This window comes from Sus scrofa, chromosome 13 (assembly GCF_000003025.6).
Source record: "Sus scrofa isolate TJ Tabasco breed Duroc chromosome 13, Sscrofa11.1, whole genome shotgun sequence".
Lineage (NCBI taxonomy): Eukaryota > Metazoa > Chordata > Mammalia > Artiodactyla > Suidae > Sus > Sus scrofa.
Window position 1 is genome coordinate 121,121,947 of NC_010455.5, and position 19,035 is coordinate 121,140,981.

Below are 19,035 nucleotides of genomic sequence, written 5' to 3' on the forward strand. Positions count from 1 at the left end.
GGCTTTGATGATTTCTTAAAATTTTTTTTTTTTATTTTTGGCTTTGATGACTTCTGATGAGAAATTTATTATTAAGAATTCTAGGAGTTCCCATCATGGCTCAGTGGTAATGAACCCCACTAGTATCCATGAGGGCTCAGGTTTGATCCCTGGTCTCAACTCAGTGGGTTAAGGATCTGGTGTTTCTGTGGCTGTGGTGTAGGCTGGCAGCTGTTACTACAATTCAACCCATAGCCTGGGAAATTCCATATGCTGAAGTGCAGCCCTAAAGAGCCAAAAAAAAAAAAAAATTCATATGGTTGGAGATGTGGATTGAAGTTCATTGCTTTGCCTAGAGAAAACTGATTGTTCCAGCATCAACTGTTGAAAAAATTATCCTTTCTTCACTGTATTACTTTTGTATCCTCGTTGAATATCAGTTGTCCAAATGTATGTGGGACTATTCTGTCCTAGTTAAGTAATTTTCTATCTTTATGTCAAGATCAAATTGCCTTGGTTACTATATCTTCATAATAAACCTTGAAATCAGGTGTTATTAGCCCTTCAACTTTGTTCTTCAACATTCTTTTGGCTTCTCACTTCCAGTTCCCTAATTCCTTCTCTTAGCTTTAAGTTAGCCAATAAAGACTGAACCTGGGCACCCTACCCTTGGACCCTGATAAAGTTAGAGCCCCAGGTTTGTGCTCTTTGCCTTTCTCAACCTGTGACCTTACTTTGTGCCCCTTGGGTGTGCCATGTACTCTCAAGGACCTGCGAATAATAAATCTTGTTCCTCAAAATTCCTTGATATTTTCTTGCTGAAGTATGTACTGCAATGACAATATGAGTCACTTGGGTCAGTCCTGCCACAACACTGGCCTCAGAGGCTCAGGTAAGTACCTCAGGCTTTCCTAGTTCCTAGTGGAGAGCATCACTACCTATAGGCTGGGACTGACACAACAGGGGGGAACACAATCAGCCCATAACAGTGGTCTGTCTTGTTAAATGTCCCATGTGCACTTATTCTTCTGTTGTTGGATTTAGTGTTCTATAAATGTTTAACCAGTTAAGTTAAATTGTTCAAGTATTCTATATTCTTACTGATTTTCTTTATTGTTTTACCAATTCTTACAAGAGAGGAGTCAAAATATTGGATTATAATTGTGGATTTGTTTATTACTCTTTGTAGTTGCTTTTGCTTTGTGTATTCTGAAGCTGTTATTGATGTGTAAATATTTAGGATTGGTCCTCTTGATGGATTAACCACTTTAGTTCTTTCAATTTATCTTAAGTTTCGGTTATATTCTTTGTTCTGAGACCTACTTTTTTGTTTGTTTGTTTGTTTGTTTTATTATTTTTGGTTTTGTCTGTGGCATGTGGAAGTTCCTAGGCCAGGGATCACACCTGTGTCACAGCAGTGACGATGCAGGGCCTTAACTACCAGGCCACCCGGAAACTCCAGAACCTACTTTGTTTTTATATTGACATAGTAATTCTGGCTTTCTTTTGATTAGTATTATCATGGGATATGTTTTTCCATCCTTTTACTTTTAATCTATTTGTGTCTTTATACTGTTAACAGATAAAATGAAGCATATTAAAGTTTTTTAAGTTTATTTGAGCAAAACTCAGTTCAAATCAGGCAATGCCAAACCACAAGTAGTTGGGACTACTCCATTGACAGAAGCTAGGGGAAAGACTTAGAAGAGGTGGAAGCAAAGCAAAGAAAATTTGGTTGGCTATAGCTTAAGTGGTTACATTATTTGAGGTAGCCAAGTTGGCTGTTTGTGATTGGTTGTCCTTAGGTTTCAGTCTTTTAACCTTGAGGCATTTCAGGCTTGGGTTTTGATTTGCTTACATAGGGTACTAAGGTATTAAAGCCAGCTCAGTCTAAAGGCCTCTTTGTTTAATTAATTTAAAAATAATTAGAGTGGGTTTCTTGTAGGCCACAAGGGTAATTTTTTTCTCCTTTTATTTTTAAAATATCTAACTTCAAAATTGCCCTCTTTTTTATTTATAATGCTTTTTATTTTTTCTATTATAGCTGGTTTACAATTGCCTTCTTTTAATTGGGGTGTTCAAACCATATGATTATTGATACGGTTAAGTTTACATCTACCAACTTGGCAACTATTTTCTATTTTTTCTGCCTGTTCTTGGTTTCATTTTTTCCTGTTTCTCTATGAACTGTTAGATTAGTTGTCTTTAAAATTCCATTTTATCTCATTTGTTGGCTTATTATAGCTCTTCTATGTTATTATATTTGTTTATTTTTGGCTGCCCCATGGCATATGGAGTTCCCTGGCCAGGGATGAGATCAGAGTCACAGTTGTGACCTACACCACAGTTATGGTAACACTGGATCCTTAACCTACTGTGCTGGGTCAGGAATAGAACCTGCATCCTGGCACTGCAGATGCTGTGGATCCCATTATGCCGTGGTGGGAAATCCTGTTATGTTACTTTAGTGTTTGTTTTAGGATTTATAGTATATATCCTTAAGGTATCACAGTGTACCTTCAAATGATTTTATACCACTTCACACAGAAGAAATTTACAACAATGTACTTTAATTTCTTCCCTCTTGGCCTCTGGTCTCTTGCCATACATTTAAATTTTGCATATGTATAAACTCCTTAACATATTATTATTCTTTTTTAATTTAAATAGTCAATTATCAATGGTCCCATCATGGTGCAGTGGAAATGAATCCAACTAGGAACCATGAGGTTGCAGGTTCAATCCCTGGACTTGCTCAGTGGATTGAGGATCCGGTGTTTCCATGAGCTGTGGTGTAGGTTGAAGATGTGGCTCGGATCCTGAGTTGCTGTGGCTCTGGCGTAGGCTGGTGGCTACAGCTCTGATTAGACCCCTAGCCTGGGAACCTCCATATGCTGCGGGTGTGGCCCTAAAAGGACAAAAAGACAATAAATAAATAAATAGTCAATTATCTTTTAAGGAGATGTGAAAAATAAGGGGAAAAAGCTTCTATACTTACTTACATGATTATAATTTCTTGCAGTCTTCATTACTTTGTGTAGATCCTTGGGTTTGTTGTTGCTACCCTAAGTACACCACTCACTTTAAATTCCTCAAGTAATATAAAAACAAAAATAAACAAATGGGACCTAATCAAACTTACAAACTTTTGTACAGCAAAGGAAACCATAAAGAAAAAAATAAATAAAAAAAGACAACCTACAGAATAGGAGAAAACATGTGCAACTGATGTAACTGACAAGGGCCTAATCTCCAAAATATACAAATAACTCATGCAACTCAACAACAGCAATAAAAAAAACCAAACAGTCCAATTGAAAAATAGGCAGAAGACCTATCTCCAAAGAAGATATACAGATGGCCGGTAGGTACATGAAAAAATGCTCAGCATCACTAATAATTAGATCAATGCAAATCAAAACTACAATGAGGTACCACCACACACTGGTCAGAACAGCTACCACTGATAAATCTACAAACAACAAATGCTGGAGAGGGTGTAGAGAAATGGGAACATTCCTTCACTGTTGGTGGGAATGTAAGTTGGTACAACCACTATGGAAAGCAGTATGGAGTCTCCTCAGGAGATGATAAAATTAGAATCAACATATGATCCAGCAATCCCATTCTGGGGCGTATATCCAGACAAAACATTCGCTCAAAAAGATACATGCACCCATATATTCATAGCAGCACTATTCACAATAGCCAAGACATGGAAACAACTTAAATGTTCATCAGCAGATGAATGGATTAAGAAGATGTGGTAAATATACACAATGGAATACTACTCAGCCATAAAAAGAAATACTGCCATTTGCAGCAACATAGATGCAACTAGAGATCTGAATACTAAATGAAGTAAGTCAGAAAGAGAAAGACAAATACCATGTGATATCACTTATATTGGAATCTAAAATATGGCACAAAAGGGAAGTTCCCATTGTGGCTCAGTGGTAATGACCCCAATTAGTATCCCTGGCCTTGTTCAGTGGGTTAAGGATCCAGCATTGCTATGAGCTGTGGTGTAGGCTGCAGATGGGGCTTGGATCTGGCATTGCTGTGGCTGTGCCATAGGCTACCAGCTGTAGCTCCATTTCGACCCCTAGCCTGGGAACTTCCATATGCTGTAGGTGTGGTGTGAAAAAAGTAAGTAATTAATTAAGTAAGTAAGTAAATAAATAAATGGCACAAATGAACCTATGTACAAAACAGAAACAGATTCATGGACATAGAGAACAGATTTGTGGTTGCCAAGGGGCAGGGGAGAGAGTGGGATGGACTGGGAGTTTGGGGTTAGTAGATGCAAAAATACCACTTTTAGAATGGATAAGCAATGAGGGCCTACTGTATAGCACAGGGGACTATATCCAATCTCCTGGGATAGATAATTATGTGAAAAAAATATAAATAAAACTATATATAACATTATATATAATGAGTAACTTTGCTGTACTGCAGAAATTGGCATATTGTAAATCAATTATAATTTTAAAAAATTCTTCAAGTGTTTGTTACCTGTGTTTAAGGTATGGCTTTTTTTGCCCAAATGTTTTTCTCAATGTGTGCTCCACCCTCAGCCTTAGGTCTTCTCTGGTGTGGATCAGAGCCTCTCTCCAAGCTCTTGTAGCTCTCCCAGCAGATTCCATTGTTACTGGATAGTCAATGCTTGTTAGTTAGCCTGGTGGTGGGGGCTGAGGGGGGAGGTGCCCTGTTCTGATTAAGTCTTAGTCATGCAGCCATTCTATCCCTGGGTCTTGAGGCAGGTGTGACCGGCAAATTTTTTCTATCCCTCCTGTAGCAGTAGTTCTGGCACATGTTCTGACCTCTTTCTCAACATCAGAGGCTTGGTTTTTTATTTTGTACTTTCCTGGCTGTAGCTGGATTTACCAGCCCTGTAAAGGTGTGTTTATTGTCTGTCCCCTGAGAGTTGATTCTGGTTTTGTTCTGTAGGAAAGATGGGGCAATAGGATTTGAGCACTGTTATATGCCTTTTCTATAGCAACTGATATTCCCCTCCCCTGGGCTAGGCCCTGAAAGATGATTTCTCAGGACTTTTGCATGCCTTTTTTTGTGAGTGACCAGTGAGGGCACTGGAGAAAAGTCTGCAGGAGGATGCAAAATTTCATATATCTGTGACCCCAGGGTTTCTGTTTTCTCTTGAAAGTCCACACTGGGCCATTAACAAATTTAGCTGAACTCTCCTTGCCATTATATGGTAGTGCCTGCCCCAGGAGTTTCCGCTCTCTTTGTAGTATCTGTCTTTCTTTGGATTTCAGCTTATATGATTGCTCTGTAAACTCAGCTCTCTTATGGGTCCACAAAAAGTGAATTTGCTTATTTTCCAGATTATTTGATCTTGCAAGTGTAGGATAGTGCTCTTTCTAGATTTCTATATCTTATGTGGAAGATATTTTTAACAGCCGCCTAGTTCTTCTGCATGTCAGTACAATACCTTATCCATCAGCATTTTATTATTTGATATATTTGTTATCAAATAATAATAACTTACTCAAAACTTAGCAGCTAAACAAAAAACATTTATTATCTCAAGGTCCCCTGGTAATAAATTCAAAAGTGGTTTAGTTGGATTCTTCTGGGTCCTGGTCTATGAAATTTCAGCCACGACAGCTGGAGCTGAAGTCATCTGAAAACTTGACTAGGGCTGGAGAATCTGCTTCTCAGGCGGCACCAGTGCATGGCTATTGGCAGGAGGCTTCAGTTTCTGCCCTGTGGGTCTCTCCTTTGGGCTGCTTCAGCGACTCTCAATATGGTAGCGGCTTCTTCCACTGTGAGTAATCCAAGAGGGAGAATGAGGAAAAAACCAAAAGCTTTTTATAACCCAATCTTGAAAGTCACTTAGCATCACTTCCACCACTTTCTGTTTATTAGGGTCACTAGTGCAGCCCACACTCAAAGGGAGGGTCATTTGACTGCACTCTTTGAAAGAGGAAGTCTCAATCTGGGGATAAATTTAAACACTACCACAGACATTTAGGTCATTCCCCATTTCTAACTACTTGTTTTCCTGTCAAAAGTGATGCTAAAATGAACAACTGTGCATATAGTTCTTTGTTTAATGATATACATAAGTATATCATTAAAATAAATTCCTAGAAGTGGAATTTCTGGATCAAATCATATAATTGTTTAAACTTTTTGAAAGCTGTTACAAATTGTCATCAAAAGTTAGTACTAATTTACAGTCCTATTAACAGTGCATGAGTGTGCTAGTTTTCCTATACCTTCTCCAACACTGAATATTATCAAATTTCAAACACTGGACAGTCTGATAATGAAAAATGATGATTCATGGTTTTGTGAGTTCCCATTGTGGCTCAGCAGGTTAAGAATCTGACTAGTATTCATGATTGTGCGGGTTTGATCCCTGGTTTCGCCTAGTGGTTTAAGGATACAGCATTGCTGCAAGCTGCACATAGGTCACAGATATTGCTCAGATCTGGCACTGCTGTGGCTGTGGTGTAGGCTGGCATCTGCAGCCCTATTTGACCCCTAGCCTGAGAACTTGCATATGCTGCAGGTGAGGCCCTAAAAGGAGGGAGAGAAAAAAGAAAAGATATATCATTGTTTTGCCTCTTTTCATATATTTACTGGATTTTGAATTTTTCCTATGTATATTCATATCCTTTGCCCATTTATTTTCCCATCATTATTGATTTGTAAAAGCTCTTGACATATCAAGGTCTTGTACCCTATGTTTTGAAAATTTATTTATCTTGTTTTAATTTTTTCCTTTTTTCTGCATATAAGTTTTTGCCTTTTCACATAGTCTAATTTGTTAAGATTTTCTTTGGTAGCTTCTGGCTTTAGCTTTTCCTGGAAAGACTTTATCCTATTCAAGATTCTTTTTAAAATGTTTTGACTTTCATGATTTCTTTAAGTCACACGTTTAGTTATATGAATGATTTTAAGGGCCGAGGTAAAGTTATTATTATTTTTTTCTACATTGCTCTCCAGTGGTTCCAACACCACTTTTACACATAATTTACTTTTTGGTTCAGAACTAATATGAAATGCCTTTTTCTATACTTTAAATTCCGAGATGTGTTTGGGTCCATTTCAAGATTTTCTACTCTGTTCTTTTTGTTTGTTAATTTCCATGGCATGAATTCTCTGGCAAATTAAGATATTATGATATAAACCTACAATTATTGCTACTTTATTAATAGCCATATTTGAAAGCTTATCCATAAATAAAAACTGCTCAGATCAAAGATGCAACTAACAAATATTTTACAGAGGATTGATAAAACTCTAATTTAAAAAGCTTTCTATCCTCATCTGATAACAAACTTGAAACTCAGGAGACACTTGGTATTTGTTGACTGAGTAAGCAAATGCTAATGTAGTAACTAGAATCCTGGCCTAGGAGTTGGAAGACCTAGATTCTAGTTCCTGCTCTTCTGCAGGCTGGCTGGGTGATGCTGACACACAGTAAGAAAGTTGCAGTTGGGCAATGGCCTCCAACTAGCTTCACAACGGCTCTTCTAGCTTGATGTGGCCAGGCAACAAAGTTTCCACTAAGGAAATATAAGAAAAGGATTTGTGTGCTACTTGAAGGCTGGGCCTTAAAACATTGCATATGCAAACTTGTGAGTTCTTTTCCCTTCCTGTGAGCTGGAAAGTGGATATTCCTGAGACCTGCTTTTGACTACATAGACAAAGACAATGTTCTAAGGAATGGTGGCAAAACCAGAAGGAGGGAATCTGGTACACTAAATGACTGTAGAGTAGAGCAGCCCTCATACCCAACACAGGCTGTTTCACAAGACAGAAATATTCTTTAGATCACGATATTGTTTGATCTCTTTGTTACAGCAGCTTAGTCTTTTCCCCTTACTAATACACATAGGATGTTATATTCCACAAAGAAAAGGGTTCTGTGGTCAAATAAATTTGGGAAATCATGAGTTTAACAAAAGTATTCAGACTTCCTTCCTGAAAGAGTTCTCAGCTCCTCCAATCTACTAATTGGGAGCAATGAAGAGAGGAGTAGAATATGGAGTGTGTGTGTGTTTAGGGCCACACCCACAGCATATGGAGGTTCCCAGATTAGGGGTCAAATCAGAGCTACAGGCGCCGGCCTATGCCACAGCCATGGCAATGCAGGATCCGAGCCACGTCTATGACTTACACCGCAGCTCACAGCAATGCCAGATCTTTAACCCACTAAGTGAGGCCAGGGATCAAACCCATGTCCTGATGGAACCTAGTGGGGTTCCTTAACCACTGAGCTACGACAGGAACTCCTGGAGTATTTTTAAAGTATACTTATTTTTTTTTTTTTTTTTTTTGTCTTTTGTCTTTTTGTCTGCTGTTGTTGTTGATGTTGTTGTTGCTGTTGTTGCTATTTCTTGGGCCGCTCCCACGGCATATGGAGGTTCCCAGGCCAGGGGTCCAATCGGAGCTGTAGCCACCGGCCTCCGCCAGAGCCACAGCAACGCGGGATCCGAGCCGCGTCTACAACCTACACCACAGCTCACGGCAACGCCAGATCGTTAACCCACTGAGCAAGGGCAGGGACTGAACCCGCAACCTCATGGTTCCTAGTCGGATTCATTAACCACTGCGCCACGACGGGAACTCCTAAAGTATACTTATTTTTAAATAATTCTTTTTCATTGTGAGATTAACTCATTGAACCCCTACATTCTTTTACCTATTCTGCAAAATATACTCTGGTAAATTTAGAGGATCTCTAAATTTTCTAATCATTTCATAATGCATGGTTGGCGCTTAGTGTGGACTCAGATTCCTGTCAGATTTTGCAGATCCAAGGCCAGGGCACGTTGACCTGGGGCTACGGCATTCCCACTCCTCAGCAACGTGTTGAAATGGGTCCCTCTAGTGGGCGACGGCAACACGATGGACAACCAGTAAAAGAAGGCTGGAGGATTTTATCTGATGGTTTTGGATTCCTTTCCACTTACTCAGATGGAAAGATGACAACAAAACCCACTCATAGAAGAGCCACCATCTTTTATTTATTTATTTATTTATTTATTTATTTATTTATTTATTTTTACCAGTATTTAAGAAGTCTAAAAATTTCGCAACAATTTTCTGAGGAGAGCGTCCAGGCTTTGAAGCAGGGGATGCAGTGTCTGTTGGGGACCACTACGTATCTGGCATGGCTTTAGAATTCTCTCACTGCCTCTATTCACCTCTCAGTCCACCATAAGCTCAATGGGAGTCTGAGTTCTTGAGCCCAGCAAAGGGGTTTTCTCTTAGAGGACACCTGTAAACAGAGCAGCAGTGTGGGGCTTGGGCAAGGATGCCAAAGTGGACCATTCTGAAGACCTGGGGGCAGCACTTTGGGACATTAGCAATGATGATTAATACAGAGATGGCGCCTTTGGCAGCCCACCTGTGATGGGAGATTTGTGGAGAGGTTCTTCCTGGGAGGCCTGAGCACTCAGCCAGCACCATCCAGTGTGGCCATTTTTGTAGATTCAGAAAATGACCTCAGTCCAAAGGATTGAAAAAGCTTTGGGATGTTTCTGTAGTGGGCAACTGGCCAGCCAATGGTCAAAGTGTTTAAGAGGATCCAAGTGATATGTTTTCTGACCATTTCAATAGTCAGAATCCTTAAGATTTGTCTATTCAGCTCTAGTTCTTACATATGCTCATTGAGAAACATATTATAGTGATTGATAACTGGAGACCAAAGCAGAAAGGTCTTCTGGGAAATTTATGTATTCAAGACTGTATGGATGTATATTATAAAAGGTATGGAAACATGCCATTGTAGATTATATAGAACCACACTCTCTCCTCCTTCTTCTTGCCGCGCCCATGGCATGTGGAAGTTCATGGGCCAGAGATTGAACCCACATCACAGAAACAACCCCAGTCACTGCAGTGACAATGCTGGATCCTTAACCAAGGATCCAGCACTACAAGGAACTCCCTATACTTTCTTTTGACCTGGTAGATTGACTTGGTAGATTAGATACATGCAATGCTCTTAATGCAGCAAAAGGGCTCTGCATGCTTAGAAAAATCCCAATGTGTTGGTAACGTAAGCTTGGGTTGGATCTAAAACAGGTTTCCCTCTTTGGGAAAGGAGCTCATATAACCTTTCAAGAGTTACTGAATGCAAGCGCAGGATGTCAGGAGTAGTTCACAAGAGTCCACTCCCACTGTGTTGGTCTGCAGAACTCCCCTGAGCCTCTGCTGCAGGTCTCTTCTGCTCTTCTCTTCTCTGCCTCCTCTGGAGCTGCACTTCATAGCTGGCTGGTCTCAATCCTCCTCCTTCCCCACAGATGTTTAAGAAGGAGGGAGGGACTCACCTCCAAAGATAAGTGGGAAAGAGTGAATGGACTAAGGACAAAGACGGGGAAGAGCTGGAGATTTCCAGGCAAGTCAGAGGCAAGTCCTGTAGTTGGAGGAGTAAAATCAGGGCAAGTCCTGTAGTTGGAGGAGTAAAATCAGGGCAGCACTGATTGCTGAGGTTGCCTCCTAGTCTCTTGCAGACTGGCTCTGAGGACCAAATGAGGCTGCATCTATCAAGCACCAGGGCCACCAAAAAGGCATGTTAGTGTCCTTTTGAGCCCTGTGGCCTGGGGGCCTCTGCCAGGACATCGTCCCCACTGTGCATCACTCCTCTGTGCCTGTGCAAGGCCAGGATGTCGTTCTTCTTCTCCACCTGGAGAAAGTGCTTGTTCCAGGAGACCCAGCTCAGATGTCACCCTTTTCCTGACTACATCAGGAAGCGTCAGCGGCAGCATTTGTCACACCGTGTTGTGATGATGTTTCCACTTGTGTCTGCCCAACCTGGACTGAGAGCTTCTCACTCATCTTCACACCTCCCTAGTCTCTCCTGGTGCCAGCACCTTCCTTAGGAAGGGGGTTTCTCGGAAACAGGTGTTGAATGAAATGAGGGAATATATACACATATAAATGAATATTATGATTGAAATGGAACAATGTGGGTTGGAAAATAATGCAGGTAGAAGGAAATAAGATTTCCCATAGATTTGGGAAGAACTTTATTTTAGTGTGCAAATAATCAATATTGTATCCTACTAATTTGAAACACGCTTTACCAAGAAAGATACTTTGTTGTTGGAAAGGGGGCATGAGAGGGTGGCCCCACAACATAGTTTAACTTTCTGAAAAATTTCAAACACTCTGTTGGACAACTGTTCCAAGGAGCCCCTTCCTGACCATCTGTCCCTTAGTCTTTGTCCTTTTTTGGCCACTCAGTCAAAGGGCTTCTTTGTGGACACACCATTTTGGTTTTCCTGAACTCTACAGTGATGTTCCTGAGTCTCAGGGGAGTCACTCCCCAGGTGCTTGCTGACACATTCCATCCAGGAACAAATCAGGGGACCAAAGTTCAGCCAGATCTCTCGTCAGGTGAAACGTTAAAATCAAATCATTCTAACAATTCCCAAACTAACAAAAACCGAACCAAAACAAAACCCTAATTCTAAAACTAAACAACTCCAGAGTTCAGGGTGCTGCTTAATAGCCATGATGGCTCAGTTTCCCACTCACCCTTCTGCTCTCTGCTTGGTGGTTGGGACAATTCACCTCCTCTGCCAGCTGCTCCCCGTCAGGCTGGGCCAAGAGAGCAGAGACCAGAGGCCGGGGGAGGGGAGAGGGCTGTGCTCCTCCCTGGGTGCTGGGGCTCCCTTCGGTATTATTCTACAAACCGGCCTTCACCCTGAGAGTCACAGTCGGTTCCAGTAGCTCCAGTTTACCATTTCCCCAACATTTATGTAACTGGCTTCATCACACCCCTTCCTTCAGCATCAGCTGGCAGCACCCTCTCTCCAGAGTTTTGTATCCAGTTCCCAGGGCTACCTTCAAGGATTTGGGGGGGACACCTGGGGAATGCCTCCCCCACAGAGAGGGCTACCCTCAGCCATGTGGGGCCCCCAAATTCTTCCTTTGTTCCCCCTGCCTTGGGTTGGTAGCTGCTCCTTATAGTTAAAATCTTCATGATATCTCATACTTTTTCTTCCTGTTAAAATCTCCAATAGTTGGGTAACACTTCCTTAAATTAAATTCTCCTTGTTAAAATAACTAGTATAGTCTCTCTCTCTCTTGATTGGATCCTGACTGATGGAGTAAATAATTCTAATACTAAATAATTTTGAAAATAAAAAAAGTAAAAATACAGAATAGAACAGAATTTGACAAAGATGTAACTGAAAAAAAAATAACTGAGAATAAGGAACTCTGACAATACCTTAAAAACTAAATAGCTCAAACGCTCTGAAAATAACTCAAAAAATAATGCTAAAAAATGCAACAACTGAAAATAAAATAATTTAAAACCAAATTAAAACTAAAAAAAAAAAACCCTCTAAATAATGGAAAAAAACCCCAAATAAACAAATGTAAAAATAACCCAGAATCTAAAGAAAATAAATAACTGTGAAGAAAAGTAACTCTAAAACTAAATAGCTACAGGGGAAACTCTAAAATAACTACAGATATATTACTCTGAAAATAATTAAAACACTTCCAGCAAGTTGTTTTTGTTTTTGGCCTTGCCCACAGTATATGGAAGTTCTTGGGCCAGGTATGGAACCTGAACCTGTGCCACAGCATTGACCCGAGCCACTGTAGTGACAATACCAGATCCTTAACCCGCTGCACTGTGAGACAATCCCTTCCAGTGAGTTTTTAGTATTCAAATAAGTAAATGTAAATGTACATTATTCAAAAATGCCAATAACTAAAAGTAAAATAATCATGAAAACAAATAACTCAGATATTAAATAATTGTAAAGTTAGATACATAAAAAATAATTGTAAAGCTAACTAATTTAGAAATATACAACTCATAAAACAAAACAACCATAAATTAAGTAACTGAAAATAGGCACATGAAACCATAAATAACCTTAAAGACAAAATAATTACAAACAGGTAACTTTAAAGCTATAAGATTAAATAACTAGAAAACCAAAAATGTGTGAAAATTAACTAAAATAATCAAAACTGAAAAAAAAATCTGAAAAGAACTGAAACTAATTTTAAAAACTAGTAAATCTAAATGCAAATATCTCAGAAGATAACTTGTAACCAACTGCTCCCTAAAAGGAAACAATCCTGAAAGTAAGGCAAATATCACAGTAACATTCTTGCAGGAATTCAGGGAGAAGAGCACAGGGCTGTCCTGTGGAGTCTAAGTGGCTAAGAACAGAGGTTCTCAACCCAGCTCCTCATTCCCACCCCAGGAGAAATCTGGCAATGTTTGAAGGCATTTCTGATTGTCATAATTTGGGTAAGTGGGTAGGGGTCACTGGCATATAGCGGGTAGAAGCCAGAGATGCTCCAAACAAACCACAATGTACAAGGCAGCCCCCTACAACAAGAACTGTCCAGCCCGCAAAGTCAAAAGTGCCCACACTGACACCCTGGACTCAGGGCACTCCAACAACCCGGCTCTGCTAACCTCCGCAGGCGAGAGTTGGGCAGCCCAAGGTTCTCTGCAGGGTCGATGCCAAGTTCCTGAGCTCGGGCATGGCGAGCAGCTGGAGGTTCTCTGTGGGGTCCTCACCCAAGTGGCACGTCAGCATCTCCAGGTTTGCCAGGGGACCTGCGCCAAGTCCCTGTGCAGGCGCATGTAGAACCCAGCGCAGTTCTCTGCCGGGGGTGGGGGTTTGCATAGGAAAGGATGGGCTCCGTGGGCTGTTGGGGACCACTCCTCAAGCTCCAGAAAGGCCACCGTTAGGCGCCCGGCCAAGGCAGCAGATCTGCTGGCTCTGAGGACCGTTTGCTGCTTCTGCTTAAGTATAGGCCTGGCCTCCACATCCACTGCAGCGTCTCGCCAGAATGAAGGGGTACAGGGCGGCTCAGTTGTCTGGAACCCATGTCAGTTCTCTGTGGAGCGGCCTCAGGCCCCCTTCCCGGGCTCCCACCGTCTCTTCCTCACAACTGGTCTCCCCCGCAGGGGACGATCAAGTCAGTGGACACCCCAAGGCACTCCTCAGTTTTGTTTGTGGCTCTGAAATTCCCAGAAGAAAGTCAGAGGAACAATGGCTCACACATTCGCTTACTTTTCTTTCTGCTTCACACTCACGTGTCCTCTTCTTCGCTGTCCTTTTTCTTCGGGATGCTTTTTCCGGTTTCCTGAGCAGACTTTTGGAGCAACACGTTTCATAACTGCCGTCCAAATGGAAAAGTCCCGAGAGCTAGAAGGGAAAAGATAGTAATTTAGTGCTGTGGTGGGGTGGCGGGGTGGTAGGGAGATTCCGGCTGGCAGGGCGGGGCCAGCCCAGCTTTCCCACGGGGCCACTCGAATCCCCAGCAAGAGCCTCTCAGTTGGGGCAGAAACCAAAAGCCTTGCTGAGAAGCCAGTGAGGCGGGACACACTGGGCCCCCGGGGGCCTGAGCCACTTTGCAGATCCAATGACCTCAACTTCCTGGATTAGGGTGGGTGCTCATGGGTGAGAATCCTGAACAGGAGGGAGAGAGGGAAGGAGGAGGCAAGGAAGAAGTGGGAGGAGAAGCTGATGAATGAGGGAGCATATGAAAGAAGTAAGACAGAAATAAATTACACTCGGAGCACTGCTCTCCTTTTCCAAATCTTCTACACCTTCACAATCGGCAAAGGTTTCCATGGAGATAAACTCCCTGCTGGAGCAGCCTTAGGAAAAGAAAAGGTAGGACCTGGCTGGCTGTGAGGGAGAGAGCGTCGGAGGATGGGCCCACAGAGGTAGTGGCAGGAAGTAATGGGCAGCACCGGTCCCCAGGAACCCATTCTCCCCATCTCTACCTCTGACTCTCCCAGAACCAGACTGCTTCATGTGGGCCCGGAGGCAGAGGTTTGTGATCTGCAGATTCCCTTTTCTAGCTCAAAATTCTGCAACTGTGACAGAGAAGAAATGTCCAGATGGTGTTCAGAGCTCTAACTCCTTGTCCTCCAAGGAAGCAATCATTGCCTTTTTCTGTTTTATGATTTTCCTGCCTTCCTTCCTGCCCACCCTTTACTCATCCTTGCCTTCTTTTCTCTTCCCTAATTACTGCCCATTTCCCATTTCCTTGGCAGTCTCTGCCAAATGTCACTGCTCTCCCCTTGGGAAGATCGGTGCAACAGTAAGAACATCCAGACTCTCTCTCCAATGAATTGATTAATTAACCAATTAGCCACATCATTGTGCACCTAACCTGTGCCAGGGCTGTTAAAGACACTGTGGGGAACTGCAGCCCCTACCAAACACTGAGCTTGCGCCAAGCCTGCTCTGTACCTGCTCAGATGTCGGGAGTTTGTCGAAAGTTAAGCCTCACACAACCCTGTAAGGGCCACAGCCCCATTTTACAGATGAGAAACCAAACTGAAAGAAGAATAATCACCTTGACAAATTCCCTTGGCCTGCAAGCACTGCAGGTAGAACCTACACATTCCTACTCTTTGTTATACACTCTAAAGATGTGATCTCTGCCCCCACAATGCTCCCAAGTGGTGGGCTTCAAGGTAAGGTGGGCGAGCATCTGCAGAAAGATCTCAAATTGAGGGAACCTCAGCATCAGCTGAGTTCAGTTGATCTGGCATGAATCTGAGTGCAGGAGAGTTTCTATTTAGGTAAGAATTCAAGGGGAGGAGGTTGGGGTGAGGCCTTGGGCAGGGTGTGGGTAGAAGGGCCATCTGGGAAGAGGATGGGTGGGAGGAGAAGGATCAGAAGGAGCCTGCAGCTGCGGTGGGGTGGTGCACAGTATCTGTCAGAGGAGGCAGCTACCAAGAGGGAGCTCCCTGATCTGCTGCCCAGAGGCCCCCCTAAAATGCATTCTGGGTCCAGGTCCTCTCTAGAGCGGAGTGGAGGCTGAGCCAGCAACACAGGAAGCAGCTGGCAGCCCCTTCCAGGAGGCCTTGAGAAACCCCACCCAGTGCGGGGGCAAAGCCTCACTTAATTCCTGGTCCTGGGATGAGGTGGGGTGAGGAGGGAGGGTGGAAGAGGAATTGGGTCAGGGAGGTGCCTCCCACTGCCCTCCTTCAGATGTGTCTGGGGCATCCACAGTATCCGCCAGAGATGCCCCTTAGGGAGGTCACCCAACCTGGGTCCCCTTAGACAGGAGCAGACATTGAGGACAGAGAGGGATGGTGGTCTTGCTGGAAGGCATTAGGGGAAGAGTGGAGCAGCCCCGCCCTTGACTGCCACCTGTGTGAACTGAAGGGCTTCGTCTCCAGGGATTGTGGCCTCAGGGCCCCAGACAGTGCCCAGTGCCAATCATCCCAGAGCGCCAGCTGGGAGGTTGGGAGTGGGCCCTGTGACCTCATCAACCATAGAACACCCGAAGCAGACCTGAGCAGGGGTGGGAAGCAACTCCGGAACTGAAAGACCTAAGGACGAGTTCCAGCCCCTCCACAGGGTAAGTGGCCTCTGGGGTGAAATGACAACTGGTGCTGGGGCTGCTTTCCCCTCTATCCTCAGGCCCTATAGGACAGGGATGGGAGGGGCTCCAGCCGGGCACAGGGCTGGCACAGAGGGGCTCCCACACACCTGGCCACAGGATGACTGCAGTGTTTCAGGGTCATCCAGGATCGCTGCCTCCAGGTAAGGATCTGCCTGCACTCAGCTGTCAAGACCCAGATGCCACCCCCCTGCTGGGCCCCACAGGCCCCGAGTTTAGTCTAGGGCAGGGTCTTCCATACCCCTTAGAGTGTGACTGCAGGGAGGTGCACATGTGACATCCCAGCACAGTGTCACACACATAAATACACTTATAAACTTAAAAGCAGTGTTTGTGGGACAGTCTCAGCTTACAACGTATGACGTCCTCCTCTGTTCTATTACTTTGTTCTGTTCTATGCTTGGAGACAGAGGAGGCGAAGGGCTGCGGGAGGTGGTGGGGTCACCCACAATCTCCTCACAAGTCCCTCTGGGGGAGAGTTTCTCTGAGGCAAAGGGCATCTGCCCTGGGTGAGCCCTCCTGTGTCTCCCCGCAGGTCCTGGGCTCTTGGAGCAGAGAGAATACTCTTTTCACCCGTATCCTCCATGGCTCTTGGAAGAAACCCAGAAGTCTTAGAACCTCTGAGCCTTGGAGAATGTCCCTCAGCCAAGGCGTCTGGTTTTGCAGGGGAGGAAAGTGCAGCTCATGGACAGTCTTTTGTTGTATTTGGTACATCTTAGGAATTTAATAAATAATACTTGTTATGATTAATAGTAATTACAATAATACTAAAGAGAGGATCTCAGAAGAGCTCTGGGTACTCCAAGCGTACTACTGTTACTCACATTTGGAAGATATTTGTCTGCCATTGTCTTCATCCTCATAAACATCTGGGGGAGGAAACATAATGGTGAAAAAAGGAAGCAGAGTGCCCACACATGCACACATATACTCTCCCTAGAAAAACTAAACCAGGAGTTCCCGACGGGGTGCAGCGGAAATGAATCCGACTAGGAACCATGAGGTGGCGGGTTCAATCCCTGGCCTCACTCAGTGGGTTAAGGATCCTGCGTTGCTGTGGCTGTGGTGTAGGCCGGTGGCTACGGCTCCGATTAGACCCCTAGCCTGGGAACCTCCATATGTTGCAGGTGCAGCCCTAGAAAAGACAAAAAACAAAAACAAAAACAAAAAACTAAACCAAACATACAGGCCCTTGACAAATATTCGATTTGATTACAGCAAAATTTCAAGTGATAGTTGCATTTTTGGAAAACGACCAGAATGACCCTGGTGCCAGCTCAGGTCTAGCAGTGTGTGGAGAAGATATACCCTGAGTCTCGGCCCTGCCCAATTCATGTACCAGAATAAGCAGAGAGAGTATTGGTGGAGAAGGGCAGGAAAAACAGGAAAGGTGGGTCATGAAAATTCATGCTGATAAGGACTGCACGTATTCTCTTTTCCTTTAGTGGATGATGTTTAGCACACACTACATAAATCCTAAAATATTTAGGGAATTTAATTTAGTACCTGGTGTTTAAAATCCTGATCTATTTTTCTCTTCTTTTTTTTTAAGGGCCATACCCATGGTATATGTAAGTTCCCAGGCTAGGGGTTGAATTGGTGCCACAGCTGCCAGCCTACACTGCAGCCACAGCAATGCAGGATCCTAGCCATGTCTGTGACCTACACCACAGCTCACAGCAAGGCTGGATCTTTAACCCACTGAGTGAGGCCGGGGGTTGAACCTGCATTCTCATGGTTCCTAGTCGGGTTCATTAATCCCTCAGCCATGAAGGGAACTCCCTGATCTTTTATTTTTCTTTAAAAAAATTACTGAACTTTATTAACAGGTGAGCCCATTAGTGAGTTTAAACTGTCTTCCTCAGAATAAAAGTTTTTGGACTTTGAAGATAAAATCATGGCTTTCCCCTTGCTGTCCACTAGGTGGCAGAAAGGGACAACTGTAGAGTCCGCACATAACTTTCAAAAGGGCAAACTATTTCCTATTTTTTTCAAACCAGATTTTCCTTTACTCCTGACAATTACAGCTTTTAAAGGGGGACCATCTCTATCATATGAACTCAAGTACACCATTTTCACCTGGGGGATAGGGATTGGAAGCCTTAAAGTGATGCCTACGCCCATGGGCTTTCCCTCCCTTTATTGGAGGAACAAACAGGAAGCTGGTTGCTATATAATATGCTAACAGCAATCTGGTCACCAGCCTAAGGACTTCATTGCATTTAATTCTCACAGCAAGACGATATATAGTATTACCTCTATTTTGTAAAATAATTGATGAAAATAATTCAAGCACAACAAAGTTACGTAATTCATCCAAAGAGATGGAGCTGAAGTCTGTAAGCCCTCAGTGCTTGAGTCCTTAACCGTGTGCTATGCTGGTAACTGTGCTCTTTCTCTGCCTTCTAGGAGTTAACCAGTGGGGTCACACTCGGCCTAATTCATCCCAGCAGCTCTCCAGAGCTTACATCAGGCAAGAGCTCCAGGATGTTTCCAAGGGTACCAGGCTAAATAAGGATCTTTTGCTTGGTGCCCTAGAGCATGAACTTCAATGTCTAGGCTGGTCTATATGTGAAGTGTTTACTTCCTATACCTACCTGTCTTTGGTCAAGAGAAAGGGAATCATGCCTAAGTATTCAATGATTTGCTTTCAGATTCCATATA

General features: G+C 43.3%; 1 protein-coding gene across 7 annotated transcripts in view; it reads right to left on the reverse strand.

Moving 5' to 3' along the window:
- Positions 8,978–19,035, reverse strand: part of MCF2L2 (MCF.2 cell line derived transforming sequence-like 2) — a 247,448-nt gene continuing 237,390 nt past the window's right edge. For all 7 annotated transcript variants that reach the window (XM_021069898.1, XM_021069896.1, XM_021069892.1 and 4 more), the window contains 2 exons: positions 17,196–17,240; positions 8,978–14,153 (listed from right to left, as the gene is read on the reverse strand). In XM_021069898.1, the coding sequence (XP_020925557.1) occupies positions 14,119–14,153; positions 17,196–17,240 (80 nt within the window). In that variant the 3' untranslated portion in view covers positions 8,978–14,118. The remainder of the gene's footprint in view (positions 14,154–17,195; positions 17,241–19,035) is intronic.